Here is a 16049-nt window from a genome sequence, read left to right as displayed (position 1 = left end):
ATAATAACTTTTAATTTTTTTTTGATTAAAATAATCATTCCGAGCTATTTTGAATTATCATTATCTGAAGAACCGTAAGAGCAGCATTATTTTTATGTCTTTCCGCATTTGTTTTATTTCAACGCATTTCTCGAGAGCTTCGATTTAATCAATCAAACTCTAACAATATATCGATTTATCGTTTGAATTTCATTGTTCGATCTGATTGGAATTGAAGGTTTTAATTTCCGTGAATTTTAATCTGGACATATCATAACTCAATCATTATTTGCCTTTGTTTCCGTGATCACGCGCACTACAGTCGTCAATACCGTTGGACCTCTGGTTTAATGTGTGTTAGCACAGTATATTTCGTTATAGACAGACATTATATATTTTGACATAATTTTCGACACATCCTAAACCTGTATAAATGTAAAGGAAAATATATAATATTTAAACGGTAGAAAATACTATTAAGTTTGTTGTCTATACGTGTATAGGCTTGAAATTTTATTTGAGAAGAACTGGGCAAGGTCAAGTACAACATTTTTTCAACAGCTGAAACTTGATTATATACGTCGCATATGCGTAAAAGATATTTCTTTCTTGACTTATTTTGGTATTATATCTTCATGTATTGAAAAAAATGAATTAACTATCAGATAAGTATATTCAAAATTGTTGACGATTTCAAATACTTGACGCTTCTCTTGAAAAAAAACTGTTTTTTTTTTGTTATGATATAATAATATCGAGAGATCCAGTACGTTCTCGCCGTAATTTTTTTTTTTATTAATGTTCGCGACAAACAAATTCTACCGAGTAATATACAGACTGTCCCATTTTAATTAGATAATGAATTTTTCTTAAAAAATATAGCTCAAATTGAAAAATGATTCAAGTAAAAGTTGTAGGGTTTGGAGGGGGACCCATAAAAAAAAAAAAAAACATTCAAAAAATTCAAAATGGCGGAGTTTCAGGTATGAGCATAGTTTTTTTAAATGGATACTGTATTTTTTTTTTGCACCAAAATGTTTCTTACTCCAAAACTAACAACTTTTATTTGAAAAATTTTTCGATAAAATCACTTTTTTTTCGGCCCGATTTTATCTGTTGATGGATTTTCCTCAAAAAAAAAATGGCTTTGATTTGAAAATGATATTTGGAAAAAATGTAGCGTTTAGGAAGACAAACACGAAAAATAAAAAAAAATTTGGTAAAAAATTCGAAATGGCGGAGTGAGAAGCATGGATAAAAAAAATGGACTCAGCCAAAAAATTTTATTTAGAAAAAGTGTTCATCTTGATGCGAACAATTTTTTAGTAAAAAAAAATTACACCTAACCTCAAAAAAAAAGATTTTCATACTTTAAACTCCGCCATTTTGAACTTTTTGAAAATTTTTTTTTTCTTTTCGTGTTTGTCTTCCTGAACGCTACAACTTTTCTGAATATCATTTTTAAATTTGAGCCATATTTTTTAGGGAAAATCCATCAACAGACAAAATTGGGCCGAAAAAAAAGTGATTTTATCGAAAAACTTTTCGAATAAAAAGTGTTAGTTTTGATGTAAGAAACATTTTGGTGCAAAAAAAAATACAGTATCCATTAAAAAATATTATGTTCATACCTAAAACTCCGCTATTTTTAATTTTTTTAATTTTTTTTGTTTTTTTTTATGGGTCCCTCTCCAAACCCTACAACTTTTACTTGAATCATTTTTCAATTTGAGCTATAATTTTCAAGAAAAATCCATTATCCAATTAAAATGGGACAGTCTGTATATCTTAACTTTAAGTACTGTGATGACATCAATTTTTTTGTAAAAAATAAAGATAAAATGTTTTAGTATATAATTTGATGGGAAACGGTAAATTCAGATTCTTTTTTTTTTAGTTCAATTTTAGCTACAATTACAGCTAAGTTAAAAAATATAGTTAAGTCAAAAATCTAGCTAAGTAAAAAATTTTGCTGGTGAAATAATATAGATATTGATTGTTTGGCTATAATTAAGGCTCAGTAAATCATCTAGCTAAGTGAAATATCTAGCAGCTAAGTAAAAAATCTAACGGCTGAGTAAGAAAATTTACGAAAAAAAAGTAAGTTTTTTTGAGTGAGTTAAACTTTTTACTTATATGTATTACCGTATTACCTCTTTTACTTTCTGATTCTTAAGAACTACATTCCTGCCAGTATTCTATTCAAAAAATTTTTTTATAAAGTTATTTTAATTATATATTTAAACAAATATATATTCCATCGGTCATTATTCGTTCATAAATTGAAAATCATTTCGATTCATCAAAAAAAATTATATAACCCCGCGATATAAATCATGCAAATCTCAGAGCTATCCTAGCTAAGCACCTTTTTCAAATATAATTGAACCATCAGCTCGTCCCTCTAGCAGAACAAAGCTATCGTTGCTGCAGTTAAAAATTTTTTTCAGTGTAGAGAAGAGAAAAAAGTTGGAAGTGTTTATTACAAATTTTAACAACATTTATGAAAAATTTACAATTTCTCAAAATCAATGTGTGAAAATTAGGGGTTTAAATTATTTTTTTTTTGTTTTTCATTATTTTTTTTTATAGCCTAACTAGTAGAAACTTACCAATCGTACTTACAACTGTGTAAGCAAAATAAAAGCTATTATAAAAGTCCCATTTCAACGGATCAGTCTCATTTTCTGTGTAATTGTAAACAGATTTTCCACAGTAGTTAGTCAACTTTTGTAGAATCTCTGTCCGATCCATTCTCATTGTGCAATGTTTGTAAAGGAGAGCTAAAAACAAATGCAGTTTTCGATCATTAGTTATTTAAATTTAAAAAAAAAAAAAAAGAAAAATTATATATATACATACAGTGGTGGTTTCGGGGACTACTTTATATATACAATGGTGGTTTTGAGGACGGTCCCCAAAACAACATCTCAGTTAATGGTGGTTTTGAGGACGGTCCTCAAAACCCCATTTGAAAAATATGCTTTTTATTTTACCAGGTATAATTTTCATAAATTGAAATGTGAAGTAGGTATTACGACCGATTTATCTTCAATTGATTCCATCTTAAACTATAAATAGTAATGATTCGATGAAAAAATTCAATTATTTACCAAAATAAGAATTTTTTCGTGTGTCCCTGAAACCTCCATTCCAAGAACATCATTTTTCGATCTACTGGAGGTTTCAAGGACTTTTGATAAAAAAGCAACATTACTGCGCTAAATGCATTTTTACGATTCAATTCAAACTACAAACATGTTCTCAGTGAATTTTCAGTATAAAGAAAATATCACTATGCTTTATAATAACATTTAACATAATTATATCTGTTTTAATATTGCATGTCCCCGAAACCACCAATAACTACCTTTTTTTTCACACAGAGGCAGTTTTGAGGACTTAATTTTTGGAACCTCAATTCGATGGAACAGTCAATTTATGAATTTCGATATGAATTTTCTGGCAGTTCTCAATAAGATTCTTCCCTTTTCATGAAATTCATCGTTGAAATTGCAGTCGACTGGATAATAACTTTCGATTCTACTTTAATCTAAATGTCGCCAAAACCACCATTTTACGGATTTCGTATCTGCAGCTATTGGCAGTTTTGAAGACATTCTGTAAAATAGAAAATGCACAGGAATACGCAGGAATAGTGTACTCGTTTTTAAGAATCTTTACGGATATCTGTAATCTATAAGACATAACAACAAGTTTTTCGGAAAACACAAAAAAATTGTTCATCAAATAATTGTTGAAAGTCCTCGAGCACCGTGACATACAATTTTATAATTGTGGAATGGTTGTTTCGAGGACATATGCTAAAATTTGAATAATAAAAAGATATTATATTTGTTACGAGTTCTACTGAAGCTTTCTTTGTGTCCACAGAACGTAGAGGTTTAGAAATTTCATAGAACCTTTCTGATAATCTCAAACGATACTCAAATATAAACGGAATTAACGACGTATTTTCAAAACGTCCTCAAAACCACCATACTACGAAATTTTTTTAGTCGTAGAACGGCGGTTTTGAGGACTGCTCTACCGGAAATTATAAACTTAATCTTACAAACTTAAAATGGAGCCATTCTTCTACACTGTAACTTGTTATAGTTTTAATAATTTATTTGACAAATCAAATCCTAAAGACTATCACACGAGACCAGAATATAAGGAAATTCTCCGACGAAAAACGCGTTGACTGCAAAGACGGTCGTTCTGTATTTTTTCGACATGGAAAGTTGAGACCATTATTTCCGGTTTTCCAGAACCTTAGAAATGATTGATCACCTTGAATCAGTAGCCTGAACAACGAGATACCGCCTTAATTTAGTAGCATTAGAAATTCTTAGATACCGTCGGGAAAACCGAAACTTAATTCGTTTTGATAACAATAACTGAAACTATTTGTTAGACAGTAAGATTTAGAGAAAGACCGTTGTCTATGTTACAAGTTCTACTCAAACTTTCTTGGTGTCGACGGAACGTGCGGGTTTGGAAATTTCATAGAACCTGTCTGATAATCTCAAACCATACTCAAATCAAAACGGAATCAACGACGTAATTTTGAGACGTCCTCAAAACCACCATACTACGAAAGTTTTTTATTCGTAGAACGGTGGTTTTGAGGACTTGCAGCCTATACCGAAAATTATAAAATAAATCTTTGAAACTTCAAATGAGGCCATTGTTCTGCACTGTAATTTGTTATAGTTTTAATAATTTATTGGACGAATTTAATCATAAGGAATATCACATGAAACCAAAATATAAGGAAATTCTCCAACGAAAAACGCGTTGACTGGTCGTTCTGGATTCTTTTAACATGGAAAGTTGAGACAATTTTTTCCGGGTTTCGGGATCTTAGAAATGATTGATCACTTTGAACCAGTAGCCTTAGCAACGAGATACCGCCTTAATTTAGTAGCATTAGAAATTCTTAGATACCTTCGGAAAAACCGAAACTGAATTATTTTCGATAGCAAAAACTGAAACTATTTGTTAGACAGTAGGTATTCAGAGAAAGGCCGTTTTCTTTTTTACAAGTTCTACTCAATTTTTCTTGGTGTCCACGGAACGAGCGGATTTGGAAATTTCATAGAAGTTTTCTGATAATCTCAAACCATACTTGAATCAAAACGGAATTAACGACGTAATTTTGAGACGTCCTCAAAACCACCATACTACGAAAGTTTTTTATCCATAGAACGGTGGTTTTGAGGACTTGCAGCCTATACCGGAAAGTATAAATTCAATATTTCAAACTTGGAATAAGGCCATTCTTCTACACTGTAATTTATTATAGTTTTAATTATTTTTTGGACGAATCGAATCATAAGGACAATCACATAAAACCAAAAGATAAGGAAATTCTCCGACGAAAAACGCGTTGACTGGAAAGACGGTCGTTCTGTATTCTTTCAACATGGAAAGTTGAGACAATTTTTCCCGGTTTTCCGGAACCTCAGAAATGATTGATCACTTTGAACCAGTAGCCTGAACAACGAGATACCGCCTTGATTTAGTACCATTAGGAATTCTTAGATACCTTCGGAAAAACCGAAACTGAATTCGTTTCGATAGCAATAACTGAATCTATTTGTTAGAAAGTAGGTATTTAGAGAAAGTCCGTTTTCTTCCTTACGAGTTCTACTCAAACTTTCTTGCTGTCCACGAAACGTGCAGGTTTGGAAATTTCATAGAAATTTTCTGATAATCTCAAACCATACTTAAATTAAAACGGAATTAACGACGTAATTTTGAGACGTCCTCAAAACCACCATACTGCGAAAGTTTTTTATTCGTAGAACGGTGGTTTTAGGGACTTGCAGCCTATATCGGAAATTATTAAATAAATATTTCAAACTCGAAATAAGGCCATTCTTCTACACTGGAATTTATTATAGTCTTAATAATTTATTGGGCGAATCGAATCATAAGGACTATCACATGAAACCAAAATATAAGAAAAATTCTCCGACGAAAAACGCGTTGACTGGAAAGACGGTCGTTCTGAATTCTTTCAACATGGAAAGTTAAGACAATTTTTTCCGGTTTTCCGAAACCTCAGAAATGATTGATCACCTTGAAACAATAGCCTGAATAACGAGATACCGCCTTGATTGAATAGCATTAAAAATTCTTAGATACCTTCAGGAAAACCGAAACTGAATTCGTGTCGATAGCAATCTATTTGTTAGACAGTAGGTATTTAGAGAAAGACCGTTGTCTTTGTTACAAGTTCTACGTAATTTTTCTTGGTGTCCACGAAACGTGCGGATTTGGAAATTTCATAGTAGAACCTTTCTGATAATCTTAAACCATACTTGAATCAAAACGGAATTAACGACGTAATTTTGAGACGTCCTCAAAACCACCATACTGCGAAAGTTTTTTATTCGTAGAACGGTGGTTTTAGGGACTTGCAGCCTATATCGGAAAGTATAAAATAATTATTTCAAACTTGAAATAAGGCCATCCTTCTACACTGTAATTTATTATAGTTTTAATAATTTATTGAACGAATCGAATCATAAGGACTATCACACGAGACCAGAATATAAGGAAATTCTCCGACGAAAATCGCGTTGATTTGGAAGACGGTCGTTCTGTACTCTTTTAACATAGAAAGTTGAGACCATTTTTTCCGGTTTTCCAGAACCTTGGAAATGATTGATTACTTTGAACCAGTAGCCTGAACAACGAGATACCGCCTTAATTTAGTAGCATTAGAAATTCTTAGATACCTTCGGGAAAACCGAAACTGAATTATTTTCGATAGCAATAACTGAAACTATTTGTTATAGACAGTAGGTATTTAGAGAAAGACTGTTGTCTTTGTTACAAGTTCTACTTAATTTTTCTTGGTGTCCACGGAACGTACCAAACCATAAACTTCTTCCGTTAGTGCTTTTAGGAACATGAAGCCCATACTGAAATTCATTCGTTAAGTATGACTTAAAAATGGCCGCATTGTATGTTTACTCTGAACTCTTTAATTGCAAGTTCAAAAATTTTTCTTCTAATATTTCTTTTTTCTATTCTATGATATTTTTACGTTTTCACTGATATTTTTCCAGTTTCTCGGATTCAGTCCACTTCGTAGAAATAGATGATGTTATACACGTATTCCAAACAGTCATAACTCTGTACTCTATTTTCTATCATTAGTTCGTTTAAGTTCTATGAAAAGTCTTCAGAACGACCAACATAATCCGGATAAAAAAATATAATAAAAGGGTTTGAGGACATCATGTAAGATATATAAATAGTGTTTTATCTTCAAGTCCTATCATATGGCCCTAACACATTTTATAAATTGTCATTCAATATAAGTATTAATCAACATATATAAGAAATATTGCAACCGTCAAGGCAGTCATTGGGTTGAATTAAAGTGATAATTGAATTTTTGAAAGAAAAGTCCTTGAAACCTCCATTACATAGTTTTTTTAAAAAAATCTATCGGAGGTTTTGGGGACATCAAGTTAAAATGATAATAAAGAAGTCCTATCATATGGCTCTGATACATTTTATTAATCATTATTTAAGTATAATAAATATAAGGACTTTTGCCGCCGTTAAACCGTCATTGAGTTATTTTAAGGAGATAAGTAAATTTTAAAAGGAAAGTCCTGAAACCTCCATTACATAGTTTCAAAAAAAATCTATTGGAGGTTTGGGGACATAAAGTTAAAACGATAACAAAGTCTTATCATATGTCCCTGATACATTTTGTGAATTGTTATCCAATATAAGTATTAATCAATAGATATAAGGAATATTACCACCAGTCATTGAGTTATTTTAAAAAGATAAGTGAATTTTTTAAAAAAAAGTCCTTGAAACCTCCATTACATAGTTTTTTTAAAAAAATCTATCGGAGGTTTTGGGGACATCAAGTTAAAATGATAATAAAGAAGTCCTATCATATGGCTCTGATACATTTTATGAATCATTATTCAATATAAGTATTAATCAATAGATATAAGGACTTTTGCCGCCGTTAAACCGTCATTGAGTTATTTTAAGAAGATTAGTGAATTTTTAAAAGAAAAGTCCTTGAAACCTCCATTACATAGTTTTTTAAAAAAATCTATCGGCGGTTTTGGGGACATCAAGTTAAAACGATAACAAAAAAGTATTATCATATGTCCCTGATACATTTTGTGAATTGATATTCAATATAAGTATTAATCAATAGATATAAAGACTATTGCCACCGTAAAAACAGTCATTGGGTTATATTAAAGGGATAATTAAAATTTGAAAAGAAAAGTCCTCGAAACCACCATTACATAGATAAAATCTTCATGCATCGGTTGTTTTGAGGACTTGTGTCAAATCTTAAATTTTATGTATTAAAAATGTAAAATTTACTACTTCTATTTTTTGTACCTTCTAAATTCATGCCAACACAATACTAAAATACAAAGGATTCGAATAAATAAGGTAAGTGAAGGGTTGAAACAGTGTCATAACGATAGTCCTCAAAAGTACCAATCGATGAAAATTTTTTTATTTTGGTGTATACAATAAAATCGTCTTATACATGAATGTACATTGATGTACAAAGTTCAATTACTGAATAAAATCGCAAAAAAAAAAAATGTCCCTGAAACCACCACTGGATATATATATATAATGATAATAATAATAATAATTAGGATATTTTCTGTATAATTTGCTGAATTTAATTGATCATATTACTATGTAATTATTTCAATCTAGAGTCATGATATTCTAAACTAACGTCATAGGTCAATAATTTAATCAATTAGATTTTCGATTTTGCTGAAATTTAATTAATAATTAGAATAATTATATTTTCAATTTTTCTAAATGACCAATTTTCTAAAATTTAATTTGATTATATTTTTAATTTTTTTTTTTTTTGACTGTCAATTGTCATAATTCCATTTATTATTATATGTTTGTAATTAATATATTAGGAATATAAGATAGTGTACTGGCCAGGTTTCACCATGGTTTCCCTGAGCCTTTTACGGAATCGGGTACACTCAAAAAAACGATGCCATGGGTGCACAAGCACAAGCACATCGCACTTATACTGATAATTATTATATCGAATTATCAAATATAAAAATATTTTTTATCATCATGTATCAACTATTAAATAAGTTTAATTTAAATACAATATTTGAGTTGATCGTGTACTCTCTCAACGGGGGGAGTATGTTCCGTCGGCAAGAAAGGTAAGTGAGAAGAGAGAGAGAAAGAAAAAGGTAAAATTTATTTGAGAAAAAATAAATGAAAATGTAAAATAAAATAAAAAGTAAAACATACAACACATTGAGCCAGCGTGTCTAATCCTCTGACGGCACGAGTCGATGCCGACTGGTCCCTCAAACTGACAACGTTTGCCATTAGAAAAATGTTGCAGTTTGAGGACAATGAGAATTAGGCCGCCGACCTCGAAGACCACCCAGTCTTTCGAGGAATGAAATAAATTACACGTAAAAACATTTTAGAAGTTTTATCGGGTCCAAGCGACGCTTGGTTATACAAGCGTCGTTTGGCCTTCTAGAATTTTCCAGAATTTTCATATACTACACTGAGAAAAAAAAATTCTAAAACTAATACAAAAACTTCTTAATTATAGAACTTTTGTTCTTGCAAAAAAGGTTCTTGGATTATGGAAAAATTTTCTTATATTGAATAAAAAACTTCATAATTCGAGAACAAAAAATTTCTTGAATTATGGAAATATTGTCTTGAATTATAACAAATACGTCTTGAATTATAAAAAAAAATTCTTAAATAATAACAAAACTTTCTTGAATCATGGCAAAATGTTCTAATTTTTAGAAGTAAGGTTCTTGGTTTATGGCCAAATAGGACTTGGATTATAACAAATACTTCTTGAATTATAAAAAAAAATTCTCAAATAATAACAAATATTTCTTGAATCATGGCAAAATGTTCTAATTTTTAGAAGTAAGGTTCTTGGATTATAACCAAATAGGTCTTGGATTATAACAAATACTTCTTGAATTATAAAAAAAAATTCTCAAATAATAACAAAAATTTCTTGAGTCAAGGCAAAATGTACTAATTTTTAGAAGTATGGTTCTTGGATTATAACCAAGTAGGTCTTGGATTATAACAAAATGTACGCGATTTTAGAAGTAAGCTTCTTGGTTTATGAAGTATTTGTTATAATCCAAGAAAAATATTGAACAAATCAAGAAAAAAAATTCTTTTACATAAATAAATTAAGAGAAAAAAAAAATTATTTTAACAATCATTTTTTTAATTGTTTTTTTTTACTATTCGAACTTTGTTGGTCGAATTTTTTTTTTTTTCTTGTATCAGAAAATTTTGCCTGAGAAGTGACTTGAACTCCTGACCCTAACAACGCTACCTAAATCTACCTATTCTAATTCCGACGCTTTACCGACTTAACCACGACGCGATTATATATACGACTACGATTTTATTTTCCTTATGATACCAAATTTTTTTATTCAAAAATTAATGACTTGATCTAATAAAATTTATGTACTGAAATATTAATAAACACGAATGTGTTTAAATTATTACAAATAGATATAATAAAAATAAAAAAATTAGTTTATTCATTTATTAAAATATTTATATCAAAGAAAATTTAGGAGACATTTATTTTAATCTTTTATTGTATGAATAATATTAATGCATTTAATACACAATATTTTTTTTTTTTCAAATTTTATATACACTTGTTTTAAATACTGAATTACGAATGAATTGTCAATTGAGGGTCTGGATGCAATGACACGTTGAGCGCTCGAAGACATGGAAACGCGACGTTGTTTCGGTCAAAATTTAAAATTGAAAAATTAAAAAAAAAAAATGGCAATATTGTTAAGCAGTATATCAAGAAGTTTTATGCAAATTTTTGGATTTTTTTATTAATTATTTATTGAGTTATTAATTTAACAACAAATAGCGCGTATATCGTTGGTATTTATATGGAAATGCGAACGCGCGAACATAGGCGTTCACGAGAAAGGTGGCTGATAGACACGCATATATAGCCTTAACGGCGGCTCTCAATTTGTTGTTAAATTAATAACTCAATAAATAACTAATAAAAATATCTAAAAAATTGCATAAAACTTCTTGATATACTGCTTAACAATATTGCCACTGACAAATTACTTGATTCCGAAATTTCACTGACTCTTTTTTCATTCGAAGTTAGACAAATTGAATTTTCCATCGGCACAATACAATAAATAAAAAAAATTAAACAATATAAATAAATAAAGTTTTTAATATTACTATTGCCATCGCTAGTCTATGATAAAGCTACAGTCAAACTTTCAAGTCAATTTATAAATTTTTAAAGGAGTTATCACGAGTTATATGATTAAAAAGAAGTAATTTAAAAAAAAAAAAAAAAAAAATTCGTTTTTATTTTTTATCGCGTAAACTAATTATTATAAAAAAAAAAATTATTTGAATGAAAATGTATATTTTATTGATGTGCGTGTTTATTAATATTTCAGTACATAAATTTTATTAGATCAAGTCATTAATTTTTAAATAAAAAAATTTGGTATCATAAGGAAAATAAAATCGTAGTCGTATACATAATCGCGTCGTGGTTAAGTCGGTAAAGCGTCGGAATTAGAATAGGTAGATTTAGGTAGCGTTGTTAGGGTCAGGAGTTCAAGTCACTTCTCAGGCAAAATTTTCTGATACAAGAAAAAAAAAAAAATTCGACCAACAAAGTTCGAATAGTAAAAAAAAACAATTAAAAAAATAATTGTTAAAATAATTTTTTTTTTCTCTTAATTTATTTATGTAAAAGAATTTTTTTTCTTGATTTGTTCAATATTTTTCTTGGATTATAACAAATACTTCATAAACCAAGAAGCTTACTTCTAAAATCGCGTACATTTTGTTATAATCCAAGACCTACTTGGTTATAATCCAAGAACCATACTTCTAAAAATTAGTACATTTTGCCTTGACTCGAGAAATTTTTGTTATTATTTGAGAATTTTTTTTTATAATTCAAGAAGTATTTGTTATAATCCAAGTCCTATTTGGCCATAAACCAAGAACCTTACTTCTAAAAATTAGAACATTTTGCCATGATTCAAGAAAGTTTTGTTATTATTCAAGAATTTTTTTTTATAATTCAAGACGTATTTGTTATAATTCAAGACAATATTTCCATAATTTAAGAAATTTTTTGTTTTCGAATTATGAAGTTTTTTATTTAATATAAGAAAATTTCTCCATAATCCAAGAACCTTTTTTGCAAGAACAAAAGTTCTGTATTTTAGAATTTTTTTTTCTCAGTGTAAGGCCCAGAAGCTGGATAGCGTCCTGGACCTTTTTTTCAATTCAGTTGCATTCGCAATCCCGTAGCCTACGGAACTCTCTCTTGTCACTTGCTCTTACAAAAATCAACTTTAATAAGTTCACAAGTTAATAAATAAAATTAAACTAATTTGATAAACAAATTAAATAATAATATAAAATTTAAATAATAATGACGATAATTAATATTAAACGATAAAAAATATAAAAATTATTATTGTGTTGATTATTTAAATTACTTATCCTAAATTTCATTACCAGATATAAATCCCTTAACGGGCAATATATCCAACAATTCGTGTGCATGGCTACAAACTAGCAAGCGAAGATTACATCGTACACTGAAACTATGCTTGTGCTCATGTCTGTGTGCTGCGCTTCTCGTGAAATTTTTGAATTTCAAAGTTATTTATTTTTTAAACGCAAAAGACGAATTACTAAAAATTTATATCAAAAAATTTGTCTTTTCTAGCACTACAAACTGAAAGAAATTTAACGTTTTCTGTTGCGTTTTGAAAAAGTTATTAATAAAAATATGAGGTACCGCCTATACCTTCCGTGTTAAAGTTGTCAACTTTGACAGTAAATATCTCAAAAAAACCGAACAAAAAAAAATTGAAAAAAATTGACAATGTAGATAATTATTTCATTTAAACATAAGATAAAGAAAAAAAAAATCTGTTGTGATTTCAGATTTTCAAAATCAACCTTAATTGTCATACGGCCGAGATATTAATTTTTGAAAATTGAAAAAAGCACGAATTATTATTATTATTCTCAACGTGACTCATATAATAATAATAATTCGTGTTTTTTTTTCAATTTTCAAAAATTAATATCTCGGCCGTATGACAATTAATTTTCTTGAGAGTTCAAAATTAACTTGATATAATAAAAAAATTTTGTGAGCCATCTAGACTCGCGGGTTTATTATGTGTAAACATCTTCGGCGTGTTTCTACGAAAAATTCCTACGAATGCGCAAAGTGGTTAAAAATGAAGTTGAAATATGAAAAAAACGGCTATTTATCGGTTATATGTCGTATAGTTATTGAAATAACGAATTATTCTCAAATTTAATAATGGCAATCAATAGAGATCGTCGGGGAGAAGAAAATGTTTTTAAAAAAATTTCAATATCTCGAATAGTTTTCAAGTTATAATATTTTTTAAAATTTCGATATATCGATTTTTTTTTATTTATTCATTTAATAATGGAAGTCGATTAAACTCATCAAGGAGAAAAAAAATCGAATACAATTTTTTGATCGCGTGAATAGTTTTCGAATTATCGATATCTTTCTAATGTTAATGATAATTTTTTTCATAATTGATAATATAATAGAGCTAAGTAAAAAAATAAAGCTAAGTAAAAAATATATCTAAGTAAAAAATATAGCTAAGTAAAAAATATAGCTAAGTAAAAAATATAGCTAAGTTAAAAATATAGCTAAGTTGAAAATATAGCTGGTAAAATTATGTAGATATTGTGTGTTTGGCTATAAATCTATAGCTAAGTAAAAAAAATAGCTAAGTAAAAAATATAGCTAAGTATAAGATATAGCTGGTAAAATTATGTAGGTATTGTGTGTTTGGCTATAAATATAGCTAAGTAAAAAAAATAGCTAAGCAAAAAATATAGCTAAGTAAAAAATATAGCTAAGTAAAAAATATATAGCTACGTAAAAAATATAGCTAAGGAAAAATATAGCTAAGTAAAATTATGTAGATATTGTGTGTTTGGCTATAAATATAGCTAAGTAAAAAATATAGCTAAGTAAAAAAAATAGCTAAGTAAAAAATATAGCTAAGTAAAAAACCTAGCGACCAAGTAAAAAAAACTTGGATATATTCATTATTTTCGAAAAAAAAATATATATTCGTGCTTAACAATACGCGACAATCAATAATTAGCAGTTTTTTTGAAAAAAAAAACAAAAATTTCGACTTTTTTTTTTGAGAAAAAAAAATTGTATACATTTTAAAAAAAATATCGATAATTTGATAACTATTCGAGATATAAAAATTTTTTTTGGGCTTTTTTTTTAGCTTGGCGAGTTTTATCGATCGCCTTTATTAATATTAAACAAAAAAACTTAATATATCGAAATACATAAGTTATTATAACTCGAAAACTATTCGCGATATCGAATTTTTTTATGTTGACTTTTTTTTTTACTTGACGAGATTCATTGATGGCCATTATTAAATTCGAGAATTAATCGTTATTTCAATAACTACACGATTTATAACCGATAAATAGCCGTTTTTTCCATATTTCAACTCCATTTTTAACTACTGCGCATTCGTAGGAATTTTTTTCGTATTTTTCCCGTAATCGTGAGAAAATTTTCTATAAAAACCGAATAAAAAAACATGTTGTCTCGGTTATGATAATATCTTCTGAAATTCTTCTGTACAATTACAATAATAATTTTCTCTTTCAAACTAACACATCAGTCATCAATGTCTATTTCTCTTTTTATAAAACATAAAATTAGTCAATATTATAAATAAATTATTATTGTATAATAATTCAATATTATCTTTTGTATTTAGGAAATATTATTTTATATAAACAATAATAATAGGTATATTAATCTCGTAAATGAAAATACTTGCATATGCATGCATATGTACAATATGAACTTTACTTCGCCTAACAAATGCAAGTATAACTAATAAATACAAATAAAATACTTGTATATTAATATATACAACGGCGCATATATATATATAATAATAAATAAATTAAATATATAAATACGCGCATTTAAATTCATCTATACTACAGAACGGCTGATGGTAACGGTTACCGACCGATTATGCAAGGTGCAATGTAGACTGAGGGTGCGAACTCACGCAAAAGTTTGCGTTTTTACATGGCTGCCATAATTCTAAACATGGCGCCTCCGTGATTTAATCCACCCGCTCGACAATGTTTAATTCACACGCGCGTTTAAATCACTCGAAATTACTATATATTGCCAAAATATCACTGGAAAATGTAGTTGTGTGTAATGTGTGTGTAGTGTATATAGTGTTCAAAGCTTGGATCATGGAGGCGCCATGTTTAAAATTACGGCAGCCATGTTTAGAATTATGGCAGCCATGTAAAAACGCAAACAGAAAATGGATTCCTGCCCAGATCCGTTACCGGATCTGACGTCTAAACTCTATGTTTTTTCCTTTTACTCTAACCCAACCCGCGCCTAAAGATGTTTACACATCAAAAACTAAAAGTATTAAACAAACACCAAGCAATAATGAGTTGTTTTAATTATCGATATTTTACCTGTCTTACCTGTGGACGGACGACAAAAAAACTACTTGACAATAGGTGTAACGTGTTCTGGGTATAAAAAACTATCATTCAACCGATATTCGTACGTGGCCGTTTTGTGGCGATTTTTTTTTATCAGCTTACTGACTATTATAAATTATTTCATTAAAGGTATTCCAGTGGATTTATAGAAAAGTGAAAACTATAGTTAAAAATTAAGAACTACAAATTTTTTTTTTTATTAACTTATGTAATCTTGAATTAGTTTTGACATCCACCATTAAGAACACTACGCTCTATTTCCAAAAACGATCATAAATTTATTTTATTTTATTTGTGGGCCTTATTAGATTTATTATTCACATTTTCTCGCAGGGCTCAATGGTAAGTATTGACCGATCAATTCTACTAAGGTTTCAATCGAAGACTCTTCATGAGCAAATTTC

The 16049-nt window shown here is 28.8% G+C and overlaps 1 protein-coding gene across 2 annotated transcripts in view; it reads right to left on the bottom strand.

Moving 5' to 3' along the window:
• LOC122859545 (open rectifier potassium channel protein 1-like) overlaps positions 1–16049 on the bottom strand; it is a 101163-nt gene that overhangs the window by 70471 nt on the left and 14643 nt on the right. Inside the window, exons 1-2 of one of the 2 annotated variants that reach the window (XM_044163207.1) lie at positions 3350–3433; positions 2592–2762 (exon numbers count right to left, since the gene is read on the bottom strand). In XM_044163207.1, coding sequence (XP_044019142.1) covers positions 2592–2739 — 148 coding nt within the window. In that variant the 5' untranslated portion in view covers positions 2740–2762; positions 3350–3433. Of the gene's footprint in view, positions 1–2591; positions 2763–3349; positions 3434–16049 lie in introns of those variants that run through there. The other variant, XM_044163206.1, reaches the window with a different exon arrangement.

The sequence above is a fragment of the Aphidius gifuensis genome, linkage group LG6, assembly GCF_014905175.1.
Source record: "Aphidius gifuensis isolate YNYX2018 linkage group LG6, ASM1490517v1, whole genome shotgun sequence".
NCBI lineage: Eukaryota > Metazoa > Arthropoda > Insecta > Hymenoptera > Braconidae > Aphidius > Aphidius gifuensis.
This window is presented reverse-complemented; position numbering and strand designations above follow the sequence as displayed.